This window comes from Typopeltis vanoorti, chromosome 6 (genome assembly GCF_054136105.1).
Source record: "Typopeltis vanoorti isolate ZY-2024b chromosome 6, IOZ_Tvanoo_1.0, whole genome shotgun sequence".
Classification (NCBI taxonomy): Eukaryota; Metazoa; Arthropoda; class Arachnida; order Uropygi; family Thelyphonidae; genus Typopeltis; species Typopeltis vanoorti.
Genome location: NC_143554.1, coordinates 13,348,911 through 13,372,789, shown reverse-complemented (window position 1 = coordinate 13,372,789; position 23,879 = coordinate 13,348,911). Strand labels below are relative to the sequence as shown.

General features: G+C 37.4%; 1 protein-coding gene across 1 annotated transcript in view; it reads left to right on the top strand.

Annotated features, from left to right (window-relative positions):
- The window catches only part of Nep1 (M13 family metallopeptidase neprilysin 1), a 275,024-nt gene that overhangs the window by 92,710 nt on the left and 158,435 nt on the right, over positions 1–23,879 (top strand). The window contains exons 6-7 of the mRNA XM_090394673.1: positions 3,730–3,816; positions 21,074–21,198. Of these exons, the coding sequence (XP_090250799.1) occupies positions 3,730–3,816; positions 21,074–21,198 (212 nt within the window). The remainder of the gene's footprint in view (positions 1–3,729; positions 3,817–21,073; positions 21,199–23,879) is intronic.

The window sequence follows — 23,879 nt, the reverse complement described above, 5'->3', positions numbered from 1 at the left end:
CTGCTTCTCATTTACAACTTCCAGAGATAGCCCATTGTTCATGTCCCTCCTCCTCAATCTATTGTATGAAAAATCTCCATTGCCAATCTAATAACCTTCAACAGCTTAAATGTCTCAATGATATTCTCCTTTCATCTTCTATTTCCAACTTCTATAGTTTGCATGCCTTCAGTCTCTCCTCATAACCAACGTTGTGCAGTCTTGATATCATTTTCATTATCCATCTCTATATCCTCTCCAGGTTTTTTCATCCCCTTCAAAGCCTGAGTACAAAAATCCAGATGTAGTCTGATCAAAGCTTAATATCCACCACCCTTTTACCTCTAATGGTCAGTGTCATACTCAGTTTGCAGCAATTCTCTGAGTTGTTTTCACAGCCTTTGCAAAATATCCCTTTCTTCATTTGGTATGACTCCACCAAGTGAATATGAAGCATTCCATCTGTGGATCCCAAATTCAATACCTTACATTTAGTTGTATTAAACTAAATGCATTTGCCTCCTTTCCAGCTTATTTAAGTCCTCCTCTTGAAGAACCAAAATGTCAGCACTATTACTAATAAACCTCCCAAGCTTCACATTCATTTATAAACAACTGAACACCTCCCTGTAGTCCTGTGAACAATATCATTGACATAAAGATTGAACAACAGTGGTCCCAGTACTGAACCCTGTGGGACTCCACTCGTAAACTTCCTACTCCCTAATACTGCTCCTCCCATATACAACTCGGATATTTATCAGAAATCCAGTTACCAATCCAATCCACTAACTTGGTACTCAAACCCATGTTATGCAACTTAAAAACCAACTTGTTACGTAACACCTTGTCAAGTGCCTTTACAAAATCAAGAAAAAAAAAAAAATGACAGTGGATGCCTTACCTCATCCATTGCTCTTGCTACCCTATTGTAAAATGTAACCAGATTACTAAAACAAAGTGCCTCTTATCAAATCCATGCTGGCCTACATAAATAACATTGCCCTCATCTGCAGGGTTATGTTTACTAATTCTTATCGATTTCTTCAAAATCTTAAGAAATACAAAAAGGTATAGTTGGATATCTCCATTCTGGCATCACTATCTTATCTTCCTTCCACTCTCTAAGAACTTGTCCTGTTGCAAAATTTTCATTAAACAACCAAGTTAATGGCATGGTTAGTTCCACAGCACATTCCCTTATACCACACGACCAAATTCCATCCATTTTCCCCTGCCTTATTGACATCTCCGTACTCAGTATTTGAAATGCATCATCTTCATTCACTTCTAACACTTCTCCACTCATTATCCCTCATAGAATAAAGCTTGCTTTACCAGGATTGAGCACTTTAATAAAATGATCATTAAATAGATCAACTTTATCATCTACATTGGTCCCTGAGTCCTGTCTCCATTTAGCAAAATAATCCATCTACAATCATTTTTCCACTTACTAGCTACATAGCAAAAAAAAAAAAAAACCCTCCTTGAGATTCTTCTTGGGCTGCAGTGCTAGTCTCTTCTTGTATTCTAATTTTTCTCTCCTTACTATTCTAGCCTGAGCATTATATTTCTCATTCAACTATTTTCCACACACTCTTTATATATCTTCCATCATCTCCTTTTTCATCTGCAATTCCTTTAAGTGTTTTAGTTATCCGTTTGACTACAGATTGCTTTATCTTCAACACTCAATCTGCATTTCTGCCAACTGTTTTTCTTAAGAATCTCCCATGCACCACTGACTCCTCTTTCTTCTTTCATCCATTGTACTACTGCAAGCTGGTTTCTAAATCTATGATAGTTGCCTGCCTTGTAATTCCATATAAATTCCTTACACTTTGATACCTTTACATGCCTATTCATCCTCCAACTTAGGAGGATGAACAGGCATGTAAAACAAGGCAAGTAGGCTCAGTTACAATTAAATCCTCTGATGTGATGACCAAGTCCAAAACTCTTGATCTTAGTGTTCCCTTCACCACATGCTGTTGTCTCTCAAGAAGTCTAAAATTTCAGTTCCTCTAGTACTGTATGCCCTCCTCTGCCCTATTTATATTCCTATAACTGAAGTCCTCCCATAATGATCACTCACTCTGTGCTTGTCTAATTAATTGCCTAAACAGTTCTTGCTTGTAACCATTTATATTTCCAGGTCTATAGCAACATCTCTCTAAATATCTTGTCCTATAAACTTTTGTCTCCCACCATATATTCTCAAATCTATTAGTGTCATTTCCACTTTGATTCTCTACTCTGAGAGGGCACAGGTTCATCTCTTATTGTAACTCTCCATCACCACTTTTACCTTCCATGGCCTGCCAAAATATGCTATTCCCTTTGGTTTCTATCGGTATTACAACATCCTCCTCAATTAACCCAGTTTCACTGATACCAACAATCGTTTAAAGATGGAGTCAGTCAGCACCACAAACTCATTCCCTTTATTTCTAATGCTCCTAGCATTTGTATACAGAAAAATCGATGCACCGTTACTGTTCATATAGCTGTTATTACTCTCTACATACCCCATCTGGCTCTGCAATATAGTATGCACCTTTTCATTTCTCAAGCCACTATTTCCACATGATGCCATTCCTGCTACATTCCACTGTTGCATTTCTTGTTTTGCTTGCCCTAACACACTAACATGCCCAGAAAGCAACAGTCTCTTCAAATGTAATCCATCTCCCTTCAATCTTCAAATGTAATCCACATACTCCATATCTCTCTCCTACACATTCTTGCTATCATCTCATTCATTATCAGTACTCTTCTCCTCTGCTTTGCATTATCATACCAAGGCAATGCACTCACTACATTCCATCTGACCGATTTCTGCTGCATTATTCTTAACATCAATCTCAAATCTCTTGCTACATGAATCATGCCTCCTGTCATATATTTTGTGCCAACCATCACTATCATTTCTTCTAAATTTTCTCCTCGTGTCACTGCCATTCTCTCTGTTTTTCCTCCTGGCAAGCACTCCTCTGGCACCCTGACCTTTTCTGCTTCTTCCTTTTTCTCCTGCTTTCTCTCCTCCTCCTCATCTCTCTCTCTCTCTATCTATCTCATAATCCCGCACTCTCTTGACTTTCTGCAGTTACCTCTCTTTCCCTATCTTTCCCATTATCATTCTTCTTATCTTGCTCTCTCATGCCTTTCAGTCACTACTATTTTTATTATAGCTGTGATAATAGTGCTGATACTTTTTCGTTTCCTTACTTGTTTATAATTTGCTTCCTGTAAATAAGATACCCTCCCTGAGATTGTATAAAGAAGTGTAAAGTATTTTTTTTTTTTTTTACTTGGAGACTTATCCATTAGTGAAATGTATTGCTGGGTTGAGGCATGGCATACCAAATATAATGGCTTTTAAGGTGGACCTACCAATGATATTTGCCGCTCCATGGAGACTTGGTAGTAATAACATTTTGCATTATATTATCTTCCAATAAACTGTGGTAACAAATACCATATTGAAGTATCATAACAACAGTTTATGAGAGGAATGGCAAAGAATGAATATCTCTGTGTATATTTTGCTATGCTATAATAGCAAATAATAATTGTATTACAAATGCTGCAACTAAAATTTTCTTTGATTTAGTTGGCTAAATTAAAAAGAAGTACAAAGTCAAGTTTTTAGAACTATTTCTAGTTGCAATGATCAATATTAAAAATTAGTAATAATCATATAATAAAATTAACAGTATTAATTGGTAATATTCTTTGTTTGTTTAGGCATCAATGCCAGAAGCTGATCGGCATGACACTGGAGCCATTTATAATAAAATGTCACTAAGAGAACTCTCAGAAACAGTTCCAGAAGTAAGTAAAAGTCAACTTTTTTTTATCTATTAACTGCCTATGCAGATATACAAACACATATGCACTTTCAAGGTTATTCCTTTTAGGAAGTGTTCATAATCATGGTAACAATGATTAACTAGAGGATGAAGGAAGCACACATCTGACAATGCTCATTACTGGTGCATATTTAAAATATGCATTAGTAGTTTAAAAGAAAGCTACAGAAAACTTAATGCTAAAGGAAATAATGTCCTCACTTTTTTTCTTTTTTTTCATGGAAAGAGGTCATCAATTAGTAATGGTTATCTATGCAGGCGCTGTTCTTAAAAATGAATTTCACAGTGTGCCCATCTTTTCTTTGCATATTAGATCACTAATCTGAAAAGAATGTTCATGCACATGTATAAACTGACAATTACATGTTATTACAGGATGGGATGTTTAGTATTAATGTTGAGGTTGCTGTGTAATGGTTTGTTTTGCAGGATCAGATTTTCTGGAAGAAAAAATTCTGTTTACTTCTTGCTTAGGTGTAAATGAAGGATTCTTATCACATTTCTCAGAAATATATATATATATATATATATATATGCATTTCTGGAATTTAATCAAACATGAAACTTTCCTGAATTATTTCACTCTGCTTTCTACATACAATGCAACTACCTATGGCTTCGGCAGCAGAATTAATTTTATGGTATTCTGAAGGTTTCAATTGACTGGCCGTGAAAAACCAATACACTATGAAGAATCAACAGACTTTTGTTTGCTTTTGCTTGAGTGTAAATTTAGGATTTTCATCCTGTCTTCCTGAAATATTAATTTGGAAAATATGCTGAGAAAGGTCACTATTATCTATATTGCATTTTTTTCAGTAAAATTAAACATAAAAAAAATAATAAAAGGGAATATCTGAGATACTTTAAAGGGGTTCACTTTCGAAAAGAAATATAACTCTGCTTTGACTACTATGACAGACTACTGAAAGGTTCCAACCAAGCCCTGTAGGCACAATACTGTTCTAAAGAAAATTTAACTTTAGTAAACTGTCTACTTTAAAAAGTTATGAATGTTGCCTATACGTTCTGTTAGTGAGAATTGACTATATAATCTATTGTGCAAGAAGCAACAGTAAATAAGTATCACGCACTTGAAATTGATAAAATTAGCTTTGAATAAATGAAAGTCTGAATAGGACTATGTAATGAGGAAAATGAATATATAATTTATGAAATACAGATCATCAATCCATCATATTTTTGATAATAAGCTAACACCTTTTTATTCCCTTATAGGGAGTAGGCAAGGCCTTTTTTTTAACCCTATCTAGCTTTTGGAGACTGAGTGGTCAAAACTGACTAATAAATCATCTTTTTCTAATGTAATGTCTTTGATTATGTTTATAAAGTGTTGTGTGTTTTTGATATAGGAAGGGGAATGACCTACCAACTCCTTGAGTGTTGCCACTAATTTCTTGGCTAGGTGACAATTTGGGCCGTCTATACCTTCGACTATCGGCCGGAGTGGTGTGTTTGTGTATGTAAACCATAAATTCTTGGAGAACGAGCGTAGTGCGGAAGTAATTTTTTGACTGCATCTTCGGGCCATGTAGTAACTGATTTACTACTAAATCAGTTACTACATGGCCTGAAGATACGGTAAAAAAATTACTTCCGCACTACGCTCGGAGAATTTACAGTCTACTAAAGATACACAAAAAAATACACCACTCCGGCCGATAGTCGAAGTATAGACAGCCTGAATTATCACCTAGCTAATAAATTAGCGGCAACACTCAAGGAGTTGGTAGGTCATTCTCCCCTTCTATATCAGAAACACACAACATTTCATAAACATAATCAAAGACATTACATTAGAAAAATATGATTTATTAGTCAGTTTTGACATCTCTCTGTCATCTCAAGAGATTTTGGGTCATTTTGAGAAATTAGGTGCAACAAATTTTGACTCATTATTATTATTACTATCCCAAGACCTCATGGAATCAAAGACTCACCTGGGAGGTCCGTTTATCACACACATCTCATCATACTGTGTCTTAAACACACTCAAACTCCTTGCAGACACCACACTCTCAGGCAAGGCATTCCAATCATTCACAACTCTGCACGAAAAAAACCTGCCTCTCACTCCCCTACTCACACCCTCTTTATACAGTTTCCAGAGATGACCTCTGGTTCTCCCCTGATCTTCCACTATTCTCTGTAGAACTTCTCCACCATTAATCCTATAACAACCCCTTACCAACTTGTATGTCTCTATCATATCTCCCCTCTTCCTCCTGTCCACCAGACTCTGCAAATCACATCTTCTCAATCTTTCCTCATACATGACATTCCAGAGGTCAGAAACTACCTTAGTCAGTCACCTTTGGACCCTTTCCAACATCTCTTCATCCTTCTGAAAACCTGGTGACCAAATCTGGGCACAATAGTCCATGTGTGACCTAATCAAAGCCTTATACAACGGAACAAGAATCTCCCTACTTCTACACGTCAGTGTCCTCCGCATCATTCCCAGAAGCCTTTGTGTTGTCGTCACATTTTGGTGATGTGTCCCCTAAATTTTAGATCCATATCCACTATTATCACCAGATCTCTTATTTCCTCTACCTCCAACAATATATTCTCACCAAGCATAAATTCTGCAATCCATCTTTGTTTTCCAAATTTTAAAACCTTACATTTTGCAACATTGAACTCACATTCCCATTTCCATGACCAATCACTCAATTTATTCAAGTCTTCTTGTAAGGCCAAACATCTTCACTACTCTTTATAGTTCATCCCAACTTTGTATCATCTGCAAATAACTGAATATCTTCATCCAAATCTTTGCCAATATCATTAATATACAAGTTAAACAGTAATGGCTCTAAAATAGACCCCTGAGGCACTCCACTAGTGACTTTCCTTTTCCTCGATATTGCACCCCCATACACAACTTGTTGATACCTATCAGATAGCCAGTCTCCAATCCAATGCACTAATCTAATATCCAACCCCATCTGCTCTAGTTTGACTGTCAACTTATCATGAGGTACTCTATCAAAAGCTTTTGCGAAATCCAACTATATTACTGTGTATCCTTCTCCTCTGTCCAAGGAAGCAGTCACTTTATTGTAATAAGTAAGTAGATTACTAAAACATTACCTCCCTTTAGCAAATCCATGCTGTCCATCAAAGATAATACCATTGTTGTCAACCCAACTCTGGATCCTAGTTCTCACAAGCTTCTTCAACAACTTAACCACAACACCTGACACACAGATAGGCCTATAGTTTGATGCTTGAGTTCGATCACCTCCTTTATGAAGTGGCACAATCTTGCCCTCCTTCCACTCCTTAGGAACTTGACTAAGTGCAAGACTCATATTAAAAAAATATGTCAAGGCAGGTGTCAACTCCCTGGCACATTCTTTCAGAATATGTGGTGATATATTATCAAGTCCCACAAACGTATTTACATCTAGTTTACTCAACTCCCCAAACACCTCTTGCGCACTTACAGTCAGTCTCTCCTCCCCATCATCAACTGCTCTTAATCTCTCCATGAAGTCACATTCACAAGATTGAAAGATCTTTATGAATTGCTCATTAAGAATCTCCACCACATATTCTGCAACAGCTGTCTTTATACCATTTTGTCCAATCAATGTCATCCTTCCATAATCATTCTTTCTTTTGCTAGGATTCTTTTTGGCTTCATTAGCTCACTGCTGTTCATACCTCTCTTTAGCTACTCTCACCAACTAAGTCACCCTCCTTGCCTGGTCTTTGTAGACCTCATGAAATTGGTTATTTCCACTTCTCTTATGCTGCCTCCACAATGCCCTTTTTCTCTGTATCGCATGTTTAATCTCTTTATTCATCCATCTCACACCTACCTTATTTAACCTTCTCACCCTTGGAATACATTTAGACATTGCATCTACTTGATAGTTTTTATAAATCCCCCAAGCTGCATTGATCTCTTTACCAGCTAACTCCTCATTCCACGCTACACCCACAAGCTATCTTCTGAGCTCTTCACAATCACCCCCCCCCTTTGTAGTTCCACATATACCCTTTTCTCACAGGGGCCCTCACACTACTGGCAACCACCCAGGTAATCACCTGATGGTCACTCTCACCAATTGGTGGATGATTTGACACCTCATTTATAATTACATCCTCTGATGAGATGATCAAATCTTAGACCCTTAATCCTCATGTGCTCTCTGTTACATACTGTCTGAGGTAGTTATCCCTCTAAAACTCAAGAAACTCATTTTCTTTACTTCCAGTTGCTATCTCATCATTCCAGTCTATATTGCCATAATTAAAATCACCCATAATGATCACCCTTTTCTTATTTGCTTGGCTAATTTGACTATACATTTCACTATGATCACCATCCACATTACCAGGTCTATAACAACATCCCACCAAGTATTTGATTCCATTCACCTCTATCTCACACCATACTGCCTCAAAACCACTGGCACTATTTCCTTCTTGCATCTCTACTTTGTATGGACATAACTCTTTCTCTATCATCAATAGCACTCCCCTTCCCTTTTTACCCCTTCTATCCTCACAAAACACATCATATCCTTCCATCGCTATTCCTGTCAGGATGTCATCCTCTTCTAACCATGTCTCACTTATTCAGACAATCTTTGGGTGAACAGACGCAATTAGTGCAACCATTTCATCTGCCTTGTTTCTTATACTTCTAGCATTTGTATACAAACGCAACAGCTCATTTCTGGATCTACAGCTAGTTCCACTGATACCACTCACTCGATGTGATCTCTCCATGCTGGACTGGGGCCATTTCCCTTTCTGCTTCTCAATTTTAGAACCCTTTTCAATTCCAACTGTTTCTTCTTGATCCCTGGTCATCCCATTCCTTTCCTGCCTACACATGCTCTCACCTCCTCTTGGAGCATCCACCTTTCTCACTCTGTGTACTCCTGTCCACGCTGAGCCTCCCCATTTCCCTGCTCCTCTTGCACACCCATTCTCTCATTTTCTATACTCATACCACTCACTTCCCCAGACTGGTAATGAAACATGGCTTCATCACCATGACCCAGAGACCAAACAAAAATAAATGGAGTGGAAACACAAAAGTTTATTATTATTATTATTATTATAGGCAACTCCAAGGAGTTCTTACACTTATCGAGAGAGAATCAAAATATCATGTCAAAAACTACTCAGCATTTGCTCAGTATCAATCATACTTTGCTTTGAACTCATTCACAGTCATGGCACCTACAACAGACTCTGGTAGTTTATTCCACTCATTCACCACTCTTCAAGTAAAAAACCTAGTTTAAGTATAAAGAGGAACAATAACCTGCATGTCTCTGCTCGTCAAAGTATTCTTCAGTAACCAAGTGATCTGATTGAGTTGTTTTAGCCACTTTTGCTATGTGTCCCCTAAACTTGAACTCCCTATCCACTAACACTCCCAAGTCTCTGGCTTTGTCAATTTCCTCTGTCAAGTTATCCACCGCCAAAGAAGTTCTGAACCCAAAAGTTAGCTGGGAAGGTTCTTGCCAATGGCTTTTGAGATACTGATGGTGTAATCCTTACCAAGTACCTCAAAAAAGGTGAAACTGTTACAGCTACAGTTTATTCAACAGTTGTGAAGGAAAAACACCACAGGAAACTGAACAGAGGCATGTTGCTTTTGCAGGACAACACACACACGTTCACACTGTTCATGAAACCCAACAGACAATACACAACTCAGGCTCTCAATGTCTGCCTCACCCACCCTTTTCGCCAGACCCAGCCTCATCTGACTATTTCCTATTCCCAAATTTAAAGAAACACTTCAAAGGAACAAAATTTGACGAAGTCATATCTGCATCTTAGGACTGGTTTGTGCAACAAGGAAAAAAAATAATTAAAATGAAATATATGTTGATCTTTAATTGACCGTTTGCACACCATGGCACTTGACTGCGTAAAGGAAGACTTTGTTTCGAATCTAGTCTGTGACTAGAGGAAATTTTTCCTAGCCTTTTTTTGACCGGTTCCCGAGTTAGTCGATCTCTGGCACGGGCAAGTGGGTTTTTTCTCCTGGAAACTTGGGTTTTTCGTCCTGTAAACTCATTTACGGGATGAAAAACACATGGCTGCACTTGTTGAGTCGTCTCTCTTCACTGCATGTTGCTTAATTAGTGATAGCCTTGGGTCAGCTATCTCTGATTGGCTAGTGGAGATTGAACTGTCCATTCAGTCACCAAAAGTTAGATAGGGCTAAATGGCCTCGCCTACTCCCTATATGGGAATAAAAAGGCATTAGCTGATTTTTTTTTTCTTTCTTTAATTGACCATGATTTATAAATATCTAATGCCAACAAGTTTTGCCAACAGGACTGTCCGACTTCTTCAGGGCTTATAACAGTAAGAGAAAAAAAAATCATGGTCAATTAAAGATCAATATATATTTCATTTTAATTATATGTTTGAATGACCAAATATAATTAAACAATGAACAAGGAAAAGATATTTTTCTCAGAGGATTGCAAATGATGCAGCAGTGTTGTAACATGTGTATAACACTTTGTGGGGAAGATGCAGAATAATGTGTTAGTTACATGGTTCTACCTTGATTCCTTCATGGTGATTATCGCAACTTTTCAGCACACTCTTGCAAAGTGAAGGCTAGAAAGGTGACAAGCATAGTAAAGAAAGAAAAAGTTCAGTATGAGAGGAGATTGGCCAGTTTAGCCAAGGATAATTGAAGCCAATTCTTCTGCTATATGGCAAGCAAGAAGAATAATTATGAAAGGTTGACACTGGTGAAACACCAGCGTAACAGAGTGACCATTGCAAAGGATACAGTAGACATATTTAATGAGAACTTCATCAGTGTATATTATTATTATGTCACACCTCCAAGGGGTCCAAAGACTCATCGAGGCAGGACACTTACTCTACAACTCTCTATCTCCCACTCAATCCACCAGCTATAACTAACCGCAACTACACTAATACCATATACTGTCCACCACCACTAGTATTTCCACAAACAATCACAAACATCCATGCCTATGATGAGATTCAAACCCGCAGCATTTTTGCTGGAGAGCAGGTATGCTAACCACTCGGCAAACCATGCTGGCATATTATACTGGTGTAAATGATGCTATGCAATATGTAGAATGGAGGCATGTATTAGGAGAGTGAATCAAGCATTGATTGGGTTAGATGTTAATAGATCTGTGGGAATGAATGCCATATCACCACATATTTTCAAGGAATGTGCACAACTAAGGATTGGACAAAAGACAAAATAGTCCCACTCTGTAAGCATGGTTCTAGGACAGAATTTTCCTATTTTAGACTAGTCTATATATCTGCAGTTGTAGCCCAAGGTTTGGAGAGGTTGATTAGGAGTAGAATATATGATTATTATTATTCCACACATGAGAGGCACAAGAACCTATAACACATCAGCACTGTGTGTGAGGTGCAGATAAGGGTTGAGAAAGAAGAAACTCTATTGGCATTCTTCTTAAAGAACTGTAGGTTGAAATTGCTGAGAAACACATCGTGAGGGAAGACTGTTCCAGAAGACAGTGGTAGATGGAATAAATGAGGAAGAGGAAAAGCAGGTACGATGAGTTTGCAGTTGTACTGTAGGGGATGTTGGCCAACTACTGCTCTTGTTTTAACAGGCCTGACAGCAAGTGGAGGAATGATCTTTGCCAAACATTAAAGATACCAATAGATTATATACTTGGTTTTAATTCTTCACCCAAGGAAGCAAAATAATATTTTGCACATGAAGTATATTCACATCTGAGCTACTTGAACGTTGCCGGGCTGGTTGGCCGAGTGGTTAGCGTATCCGGTCTCCAGCCAAAAGGCTGTGGGTTCGAATCCCGCCATGGGCATGGATGTTTGCGATTATGAAAGTACTGGTGGTGGTGGACAGTGGATGACATTGGTGTGGAGGATGCGGTTGGTGGATGACGGAAAGCTGTCGAGTGGTTGCCCTCCCTCGATGAGTCTGGGACTCCATGGAGGTGTCAAATAATAATAATTGTCTTAGTATAAATCCCATAATTCATTCATTTCATATGGTGATTCAACAGCCGTGAGCCCCTTTTATGGGGAGATACGGCACCACCTCAATCCCCGTGTTTTTATCCTGGCTCGGGACCAGCATAGCTGGCAATTCAGACCTATGACTGGAGGGATTGTCTTAAGTATTCGTGACTATCCGCGTGTATTCACTGGGCCAGTTTGCCTGCTTGTGGGATGAAAATCCCAGATTAAACTGGGGGAAAACCCTGCTGTCCATGCCTAAGACCAGCTAACTTGGCTATGGCTGAGGAAGATTTTTAAGCTCCTCACGCTGTCGACGGGAATCGAACCTAGGACACTCCTTCACCTGGTGGCTATGGTGAAGCGCATAGCCACTAGGCAAGCCATGCAGACTAATCCCATAATGCAAAGCATACACCCTTTCGGACATGTAAAATGCTATGCATAATGGAAATGGCCACTACCCAGACCAATTTTGACCTTGACCCAATAAAGGTCGAATTAAGGAAGTTGTTGTTCCTCTTTATAAGGCCTTGATGCACCCACATCTGGATTACTGTGCTCAAGTCTGGTCTCCTGGGTTTCTTGGGGTTGAAGAAGCAGTGGAGAGGATTCAGAGGCGATCGACCAAGATGGTGAATGGCACCCTCACCCTATCCTCATGGTTCCCTATGAGGATAGGTTGAGGGTGTGTGGATTGCAGAAGTTGGTTGATAGGAGAAAAGGAGGGGATAAGATAGCAACATTTAAGTTATTTAAAGGGTTTTATAGGATTGATGCAGGGGAAATGTTTCAGCACTTGGCTAGAGGAACCAGAACAAGGGATCCCTGGAAGTTGAATAAAGGTGTGGTTAGTAAAGATGTGAGGACTAGAATTTTTGCTTGGAGAGTTGTGAATGAGTGGAATGGATTGCTAGAGTCAGTAGGTTCAAGGAGAGGTATGATAGATTGTGTTGATTGATTGGTTCTCCTGTGATGAGTCTTCGGACTCCATGGAGGTGCCACAATAATAATAATAATTCCTTAATTTTATTTCTAGATATTCTGCATCTGTATTTTATTTATTGATGATATAGAGAACTGTATCATCAGAAAAACTCAGATGAGTCAGAATCTTTAATTTCCTAATTAAAATTTTTTTTTTTTAAATTTATGTTGTGTTGTGTCTTCTATTTCTATACTACTTATGAATCAGTGGTCACATGAGGTGGGAATATCCTGTAGAGCTCGGGAATCCTGGCCACTGTGAACGCAATGAATGAAGTAGTGCTCGGGCTTTAATTCATTTGCTTGAGCCAGGTCAGAGGAGATCATGGGTATCATGTATTGGCGATCACTGCAGATGCTCAGTCATAGCTCATATGCAATGTGTAGTATGTATTTTCAAATCGTCTACTCAACTCGCCCCACAAGATTAAATCTTGAGTGCTTGGCCCCCTCCAAGATTGAATCCTGAGTGCACCACTGGCCACATAGAACTCTCTGGCATTAAAAGGAGCAAATAGGAATGGATATAAGCTGGTGATTTCAATAAAACTGTAGCTAATGGACAGATATCAAAAAGTGCTGTATTGAGTTGAGTTTGGAAGAAGACAGGAGACTAGTAACCCAGTACTGCACTTTATAGTTCAGTATTGGGTTCTACACTGTTTAATTTGAACATCAGTGATATAGGAAATTATTTACGAAGGAATTTCAATAAACTTCCAATGATGCAAAGCTAGAAAGAGCAATAGTCAATAAAGGTGATATAGGGATCCTGCAGGAATACTTAAATAGACTGGCAGTTTGGGCAAAGAGAAATGGCTGCCAGTTTAAAGTGGTCAAGTATAAGGTCATACACTTTGGGATAAAATGATCACATGCTGTGTACTACACTGTTGCAATATGCCCTTAACTTCAACACTCCCTGTCCACAGTTACTTCTAGATTCTTGCTTTCATCAAATTTCTGCAGCTTAGTTTCTTCAATATAGTACACAGCATGTACTCTCTTCATCCCAAAACTTGGTCATTTACTTTTGCCCAAATTGCTATTCTATTTAAGTTATCTGCAAGTCATCTTCATTGACTGCTCCTCTTCTTAGCTTTCTTTCATCAGCATACAACTGAATATTTCCCATTAAATCATTTCTTATATCATTGTTGTATAAATTAAACAGTGGAGGACCAAGTACTGAGCACTGTGGTTATAGTACTAGCCACCTGCTATCTCCTGGACTCATCTCCCCCATATAACACTCTTGAATATCTGTCTATCAGACACCCTCTTATCCAAATTACCAGCTTCATATTCATCTCTATTTACTCCAGTTACTCTAAATGCCTTTTCAAAGTTGAGCTATATCAGTTAGTAGCCATTTCCTTATCCAACTCATTTGTCACATTATTATAGTACACAAGCAAACCTATCCCCTTTCAAAAACATTGTCCACTATAAAGTATCATATTCCTGTAGATGCAGTCCTGAATTCTATCTTTTACCATCTTTAATACCTTAACCACTACTTCTGAAATACTGATTAGCCTATAATTTTATATGTCTTGTTGCCTCTTTTATGCAGCAGAACTATTTTGTTCTCTTTACACTTCCTTTGCACCTTTCCAGAACTGAAGCTTAAATTAAGCAGTTTGCCCAGAGGAAGTCCCACTTGCACATTCTCATGATATATCAGCTGACATGCCATCTTAGCCAATGTCATGTTCAAATTAAGTTTCTGCAATATCATAAGCACCTCCAATTTATCTACTTCTATTCATCCATCAGTATTGATCCATCAGTAACTGAACTATTTCATTTGCTTCTGTTATTTCACTACAACCAGCACTCATTAAAGTAATCATTCTATAGTCATTCTGCTGAGAGATTTTCATTCTATTTTCATTCTGTGAGAATGAAAAATTCTCTTTCGATTTTCATTCTCACAGGAATGTAAAGAATGTACAGTCATCCCTCAACTTACGTCCGGGTTCCGTTCCATCTGGCAGGATGTAAGTCGAATCGGATAAATCGATACATTAAATCAACAGAGTTATAGGGGTTAGGGAACTTAACCATAATAAGTATACCATCATTTTAATTTTTAACCTTATTATAAAACTGTACTGTGTGTTACTGCCACTATTCCAGAAAGAGGTAGTCAAACGCATCATGTACTTTCGTTTCTGCTAATAAGTAGCATTCAACATTGGGGTCCATGTCTTCAGCAATTTTGAGAAGAACATCGCTAACTGCAAAGAACATTTCTGCAAGACCCTTCACTGTAAATTGTTCAACTACCTCTTTCTGTTTCTCTTTTCCCTCTTCCTTTTCTCGTTTTTCCTCTTCTGCAACAGTTGTTCCTCCAGTTCGACCAATTGTTCGTTGATCAACTCTTCAGGGGAACTTTCTATGAGTTGAATTATGTCATCATCATTCACTTCGAGATTCAGATTATTTGCTAGGCCCACTATTATAAACTTCCAAAATCATGCACAAACCTTTTTAATGTCTTTTTCTATATGCCACTCATACATTGAGAAGTCACTTCGTCCCAAGCCACAGCAACATTTTTAATAGCATGATAAATATTGAATGTTTTCCAGAATTGCATGAGAGTCTGGTCATTTCCTTCAGTAGCAGAAATGGCTTGTGAAAAAGTTGTCCATAGATAATAAGCCTTAAACACTGCAAGAACTCCCTGATCCATTGGTTGGATCAATGAAGTAGTGTTTGCAGGGAGAAACATGACCTTGAACTTGGTGAAGATCACCACTGTAAGATGGATGATTGATCTGGAGCATTATCTAGAATTAATAAAATTTTAAATTCTACATTTTATTTCACACAATAGCTTTTTATTTCACTGGCATAACAGTTGATTCAGGCACCCTCAAACAATTTTTGAGTCATCCACGACTTCTTATTGCTCTGATAATGAACTGGGAATATGCTTCCTAATGTTTTTGAAGATTTGTAGATTCTCACTGTGCCATATCAAAATGGTTTCAGTTTATATTACCCATAACAGAATCGTCACAATACCCATAACAGAATCGTAATACAGATATTAAAGCTTTGAAACTAGATATAGATTTTAGCTTTTTGTGGATGACTGTCCGCTTGGGCATTTTTTTTTCAAAATAAGGATGTATCATCCATATTAAATATTTGCTGTTGCAAATAATTTTCCTCTTTAATAATTTTATCCAATTTTTCCACACTCCTGGCATCCTTCTTAGCACTTGCAGATTCCCATAATTTTCAATTATGCAGTGCAAAACGCTGCTTAAATCTCATGAACCAACGGGAAGAAGCATTGAATTCGTAGTCATAATTGGGTTCTGCTTTCTCCTTCAACATGCTGAAGAGACTTAGTGCCTTAGCGGTTATAGTCACAGTGCTAAGGGATATACGCTTTTGGTTCAGGTTCTCTATATATAGCCGAAAATGTTATTTATTCCCATCACGGACGTAAGTCGAGGGATGACTGTATTATAATCATTGCACAAGGGTGGTGCAAAGACCAATGTGTCTAACTATTGACTGTTAGTATGTATCTCTGGAGTGACTGTGAAGATTTTAGAGAAGTTGGTAAGAAATCACATACAGAAATGAGTTGACAAATGAGCTATATTTTGCACAAGAAACAGAAGAAGAAAAGTAATGTCAAAGCAATTGCTCTTATTTCATAATAATGTTATGGTTGAGTTGGATTAAAGGGATGGATACACTATGATATTGGACTTTGCTAAAATAAGTGGATGAATGATGACCAGTTATCAGAAACTGAGATAATGGGTGGGGGAGGTGAATCTGCCAGATTTAAGGTGACCATTGGTGTGCCCCAAAGATCATTCCTCTGACCATTGTTGTTTAATCTATATACTAATGATATTGGGAAGGACCTGACAGAAGGTGTTCAGTTGTTTGCTGATGATACAAAGATAGGCATGGCAATCAGAGATGCCACTAATATATTTTTACTGAGCAATTCAAATTCTCCATTCCAATCTATATTATCTTAATTAAAATCATGATTTCCTTGCCACCATCCTCCACATTTCCAGGCCTATATCAATATCCAACTCAATGTTTCATCCTATCCATCTTTGCTTTATACTATATTGCTTCAGAATTGCTGCCACTATTTCCCTTTACCTTATGTCAGCATAACTCTTCTGCTGTAATCAAAAACACTCTCCCTCCCTTCTTGCCTTTCTTTTCCTTTCCTCATGAAAAACATTATTCACCTCCTCCTCTTCCAGCCATATCTTAGGTGGGAGATGAATTTCATTGCCCGGTGTGAGACCACCGTCCTGCTTATTAGAGGCCTGAAATGGTTTGAAAAAGTTTCATGTTTGGTCTCAAGAGCAAGATTTTGAACTATGTAAAAAATAAAAGAAAAATACGAAAAAAAAAGATAAAAATGAAAAAAAAAAATATATATATATATATCCTTAATCCATCCACAGTACAAATGTGCTGTAAGTTTGCAAATAACTCTTCATGAGTGTGAACCACATAAAAAAAAAAAAAATCTCACTTATTCCAATAACTTTTGGATGAATGAATGAACTTAACAGTGTAGTAGTTTGATTTCTCTTATTTCGGATATGTTGAATTGTGGATAAGTAGAATGCATTGCCAGAAGGTGTTGTGAATTCTGGAGTGTGAATAAATTTAATATTCAGTAAGACAAATATTTTGTTCACTGAATGAGACCTGCCACAATGAGTCTGTTGATTCCTTGGAAATTTTTATAATAATAATAACAATTTTTGCTTAAGACCACAAATTTTGCTTAAGACCTGTGTAAGACCACACTACCTTGCTTAGTGGAGGCCTGGAGGTTTCATAAAAAAGTATCATGTTTGGTTAAAACAGGGCCCTCGTATCTGATCTTTAGCCAACCTCTATTAATAAATATGCTATGGATTCTCACAACTTTTGTTGGGAGATTAAACAAAAGAAGTAAGAGAGTAAGGGTCTGCAAAAAGTGTGATATATTAACAGACTGTGGTGATCTAAATGAAAATTGTGATGGGTTTAAGACTGAGAATGATAGCCAGAAGAGTGAGCATGAAAATATGAGCACAGAGAATGTGATAGTGATGGAAATGATTGAAAAAGAACAATGAGTGTGGAAATGGAAATGAGCCTGATTGCCAGTGAAAGAGCTGGCAATTGAGAGAATGAAAGAAAGCTTGACTAATGGTGCAATAACTAATGGAATGCAAGAATTGAAGAATGAAATGATTAAGATGAGAGATGAGATGACATGTATACAAAATAAAATTAAACATATGATGGATATGAACAAGAGTGCAAAAGAATAAAATGAAAGATAATGGAGAAAAAGAAGTAGCAAGTCACTCAAGAGTAGCACTATACAGAGATTCTGTTATAAAAGGTTGTCTCATTCTGTGGTTAATGTCTGCTTTTCAAGGTCTGCTTTCTAGGAGGGAAGATGAATAGGATGGTTGAGGCACTGGATATGAGAAGTAAGCATGCAAGGGAGTTAGTGGTTATGGTTGGAACAAAAGATTTGGTTGGTCATAGGGAGATGTGAAAATGGATATCAGGAGATTATTGAGGAGAATAAAAGACAACAGTACAGTAGGAAGAATTGTTTGTGTGTTGCACAGGCATGACAATTATGATGACTCACAGCAGAAAGCAAAGATCTTGATGAACTGCATCTTAATGGTTTAGAGTAAGTCACCTGGAAAGGCTACTGGTGTAAGGAAGTGTAATCAGTGATGCAAACAAAGTATCATTAGAAAGTCAGAGATAATATAAATGAAAAGGAGAAAGAACGTTGAACAGAGAAACTGAGTGGGCCAGGAACATCAGGAAGACACAGTGTAAGGAGAGTGGATTCTGAAAGCAATAACAAATGCATATATGGGGATGATAAGCATAGGAATGGAATGGCCTGAAATACATGGGTTAGTTGAGTCTGGAGAGGGGGGGGGATATATTATTATTACATCACACCTCCAGGGAGTCCAAAGACTCATCGAGGGAGGGCATCTACTTTACAACTCTTCATCTCACCACTCCACCACCCTTCATCGTCTAACACCACTGCCATCTACTGCTGACTACCACCACTAGTACTTTCACAGACAATCACAAACATCCATGCCCAAGGCAGGATTAAACCCACAGCCTGGAGAGCGGATACACTAACCACTCAGCCAACCAGGCCCATATGGGACAAAGTATAAGCGTAACGAGACAACAGCAAGTGTGGAGAGGTCACAGATGAGAGGTAGCATGCACGACTGATTATGGACCAGGTAATGAATTGTTATGCTTATTTAAAAATATCAGGAGTATTAGAAATAAGGAAGATGAAATTGTTGTATTGACTGAGTTTATTTGCCTGAAATAGTTGGAATAAATGAAGCATGGTTGGATGAGAATAATATCCTGATGGGAAGGATATGATGTTTTTCATGAGGATAGGAAAGGCATCAAGTGAGGGGGGGTGGAGGGTGCTGATGATAGGAGGTATATAAGGTTGAGATATAAGGGGGAAAGGTGGCAGTGGTTTTGAAGCAGAGTGGTGTGAGGTGGAGGTTGATAGAATGAGAAAATTCATTGGGTGTTGATACAGACCATGGAATATGGAGGGCGGAGACAAAGAAATGTATAGGCAACTTGGCTTAGTAAGCAAGCAAAGGTCGATTATTATAGGGTGATTTCAATTATGATAATATTGATTGGAATGAAGAGATAACTTCAGGAAATAAGGAGAATGAATTTCTTGAGTTCTTAAGGGACAACATTTTTAAACAATATGCAACAGAGGGCACACGAGGGTTAAGAGTCTTAGATCTGGTTATATCATCAAAGGATGAGATTGTGAATAGAGTGTCTAATCTTCCACAGGTTGGTAAGAATGACCATGAAGTGATCACCTGGGTTGTAGGCAATCATATGAGAACTTCTGTGATGAAGGGATATATGTGGAGCTACAAGGCTGATGATTATAAAAAGCTTAAGCTAAAACGCAGAAAGAAGAGTTGAGCGGAAAGGAGACATATGCTTCTTGGCCATTGATCAAGAGCTATTTAACAACAGCAATGTGCATGCATTCCAAATATGTAATGGTCAAATAAGGTAGGAATAAAATGGAAGAATGAAGAGGTTAAGCATGAAATATAGATGAAGAAAGCAGGGAGGCAACACAAGATGAATGCTGGTAATGATCATTTTCATGAAGTACAAGAGCAGGCCAGGAAGATGATTTGCTTGGTAAAGACAGCAAGGTTGGTATTAAGTGCAATATGAGAAGAAATTAGCCAGTCATGCAAGTAGAAGGAAAAATTACTATGCTAGTAAATGACACTGACAGATTGGTTACCAGTGCAAATGATATAGCTGAAGTATTCAGTGAGCAATATATCAGTATATTTCATCCACATGAAGGCAATAACATGAGAAGTTGGTATGGAGGGTATAGTGGAGGAGGAACTGATGGCAAATGAGTAGGAGATATATGAGGAAGTAAGTAAACTTGATGTTAATAAGGCAGTAGGACATGACAATACATTATTGTGGGTATTGAAGGAATGCTGTAGGTAATTAACCGTACCTTTGGTTAACTTGCACACCTGTTTAAACATGGTTCTTGCAACATGGAGAGTGGGACAGTTTTTCCCACCTTACATCCAAAGCAAAGGGATGTAAAGTGGGAAAAATTGTTTCAATTCACAAATGGAAGGTTAAGACTGAATCTACAAATTATAATCCAATCTGTGTGCATGGAATATTTAAGGTGTTAGAGAAAGTTGGTGAGGACTTGGATTCAGAAATGGGTTGATAATAGTAGTATTCTCTATGATGATTAGTATGGGCTTGTTGGGGAGGGGGGGGGGGGGAATCATGCTGAAGCCTGATTCATCTAAGTGAGAGAAAGTATTTCTACAGTTAACTTTTGTAACCTGTTCACCAGGTCTGAAAGCAACTAAAAGTTCTAAGTTTGTCTCATGGTAGGGATGAAAGATTTGCTGCCTATTTATGTAAAAAAAATAGTAAGATCAGCTCATTAGCTCTTATTTTCTTACAGCTCTAATTTTTAGTATCGTTTATATACATCAACTGAATATAAAATTTGTAAAAACTAAATTTCTGATTGTTAACGTCCATATTTGACTTGGAGAACCAAAATGCAATAGTTTCTGTCATGATCATGTTACTTTCTCTTTTAGATTGAATGGTTGAGTTATCTCAACACTTTCCTGCCAACTACTATTTCAGAGGAGGAACCTATTGTAGTGTATGCTATCGAATATCTTCAGGAGATGGGTACAGTCATTAACCAAACAGAACGAAGGTTAGTGTAATGTCTTACGTGTGTGTTATTATACACAAGGGTAAGTTATGAACTATTTGCAATATTTTATTTTATTATTATTTTTTTTCAGTTGCTTCACTTTTGAATGCATATGCAAATCATAAACATGAAATTGCACTGTTATTTAAGTGAAGTATTTGATAATGACTAATCAAGTAGTCACCTTGATGAATTATATGTTTAAGTGGCCTTGATGAATTATATGTTTAAGTGGCCACTGTGTTCACTGAAGTGCACAAAGAACAGCATATATAGGATTTTATTTGTTATTTCATTTTTTTGTGGGCTAAAAGTATAGCTGGTGCAGAAATTCATTGAAAACATATAGTATATTATGAATAGTAGTGTTTTATTGCATAGTGAAACACAAAATAATGTAATTGCATTTATTAAAAAGTAAGTTTTAAATTATTTTTTGCATCTGCTAAATCATCAGCCCAAAACTTGACCTTTATTTTAGTGAATGTAGTTATCAGAGGATCTCTGTTAATATGGCTAATTCAGCAACACAACTGATTTGTAAAGATTATACAGTGTGATTTCATATTGATCGCTGTGCATATATTCAGGGACTCATTTTTTTTCTTTTTTAACTTGTACAAGATGAACTGCTTTCTTTTGTTTGTTGGGTGAATTATTTATTTTATTTTTTTTTTTTTTTGTAATAGTTGCATAAATAAGACAAAATGTATAAAAAAATGTGCATATAGGCCATTCTTTTTCTGTTATATATAGGAAAGAATTAAAATAAAATGAGAAAGATGAAATCAGTTAAAGATGTCAAGAAATCATATTCTTGGTTTAATCCTTCATTCAATCATAAGCAAACAAAGTTTGTGTGTGAGGCAACTCATATATAAGCTAATGACTTCACACCACTTGCCTTAGTATTTCATAATGCAAAGCACATATCCTTATGGACATGTATAATGCTATGCATTATGGAAAGGATCACTACCTAGACTGGTTTCAACCTTTATTGAGGTCTCATCAGTGGGAGCCTGACCCAAAAGTGATACCAAAGTTGAAATAATGCATTAGTCATACTTCCATATACAAGTAGCCAAAGCAATGCTTTGCATTATGAAATACTAAGGCAAGTGATGTGAAGTTATTAGCCTCTGTGTATGAGTTGCCCAGTCGTGAAGTTGCTTCATGCACAAACTTTGTTTGCTTACACTCAGATAAAGGATTAAACCAAGAATATAATTTCTTGGCATCTTTAATTTATAGTATAAACAAGTGGAAAAACTTTCAACATCGAGAAAGATGAAAATTTACACTTTTTTTAAAAAGTTTACTAGTGATATTTTGAAATTAAAGTTGTTGACCAGAGTGTGCTAGTTTGCATTTGGAAAGATGAACGATGTGCCATTTGGAATGCTGTTTTCAACACAATATGACTGGTTTCATAACATCATTTAGGTTTATATGAAACTAAGTTAGATATAATATCTTTGGAGGTAGCTGAAGGTTTGTCATTCCAGTGGTAGAGTACAAACAAGAGTATTATATATGTAAAGAAAGGCTTAAGTGTCATTCATTATTCATAATAATGCTTAATAGTATAAACAACACCAAGGGGAAAAAATACATTTATTAAACTCACTAATATTTTGCTTGTTTTCAACCCAGCATCATCCAGAGTGCAATGATAACTGTGACAGGCACACAGCACTAAAGTAAGCAATTGTAGAAACAGCTTAAATTGCAGTTGCCATCAAATGGCCTTACATGGCGCCCTCTATGAGTTGTATAATTACAAAATTAATTGAGAAAAGACTAACTATTAGGTCTTAAAATGATAGGCTCCCAGATCTTTGGTAAATTAATGTAACCGTACTTGTTGAGGTTGGGAGAATGCGTGTAGCTGATGCTAAGAGTAGCCTCTCAGACCCTTAACAACTTCTATGTAATATAGATGTTTTTCTCCAACTGATCCTACATGCTATGGGTTCCCTTCTTTCTCCCTCCCCTCTAGCATACTTCTGTATGGATCATTTTGAAAATGCATTCAACACAACCACACTTAAACCAACAGTTTTGATGAACTATGTTGATGTTTGCTGTTTGTCCTCATGGTCCAGACACATTAGATACATTTTTGGTGCATCTTAACAAGCAACATTATTATCATTTTTGGAAGTTTTTTTTTTTTTTTTTTTCTGCCCACTTGGTTAGACTATAATAAATTTAGTTTAATCCTTTATCCATGTGTAAGCAAACAAAGTTTGCCCCTGAAGTATCTTCAGGACTGAGGCAATGCATGGTAAAGGTAGACCAGGCTCTCATCACTCCTTGTTAGTATCTCCCATAATGCAAAGCACATCTCCTTGCGGACATGTATAATGCTATGCATTAAGGGAAGGGCCACTACCGAGACCAGTTTCGACCTTTATTGAGGTCTGGTCAGTGGGAGTCAGACCCAGAGGTGGTGATACTAAGGTGGAAGCAATGGAGGTCATATTTACCTATACGAGTTGCCAAAAGGTGTCTCACCTTATCCCTTAATGCATAGCATTATACATGTCCACAAGGAGATGTACTTTAGGCGCAAACTTTGTTTGCTTACACTTGAATAAAGGATTAAACTAAAATTATTATTATTATTATTACAGGCTACTCCATAGTCCTTTGACTCATAGATACATTTGCACAGT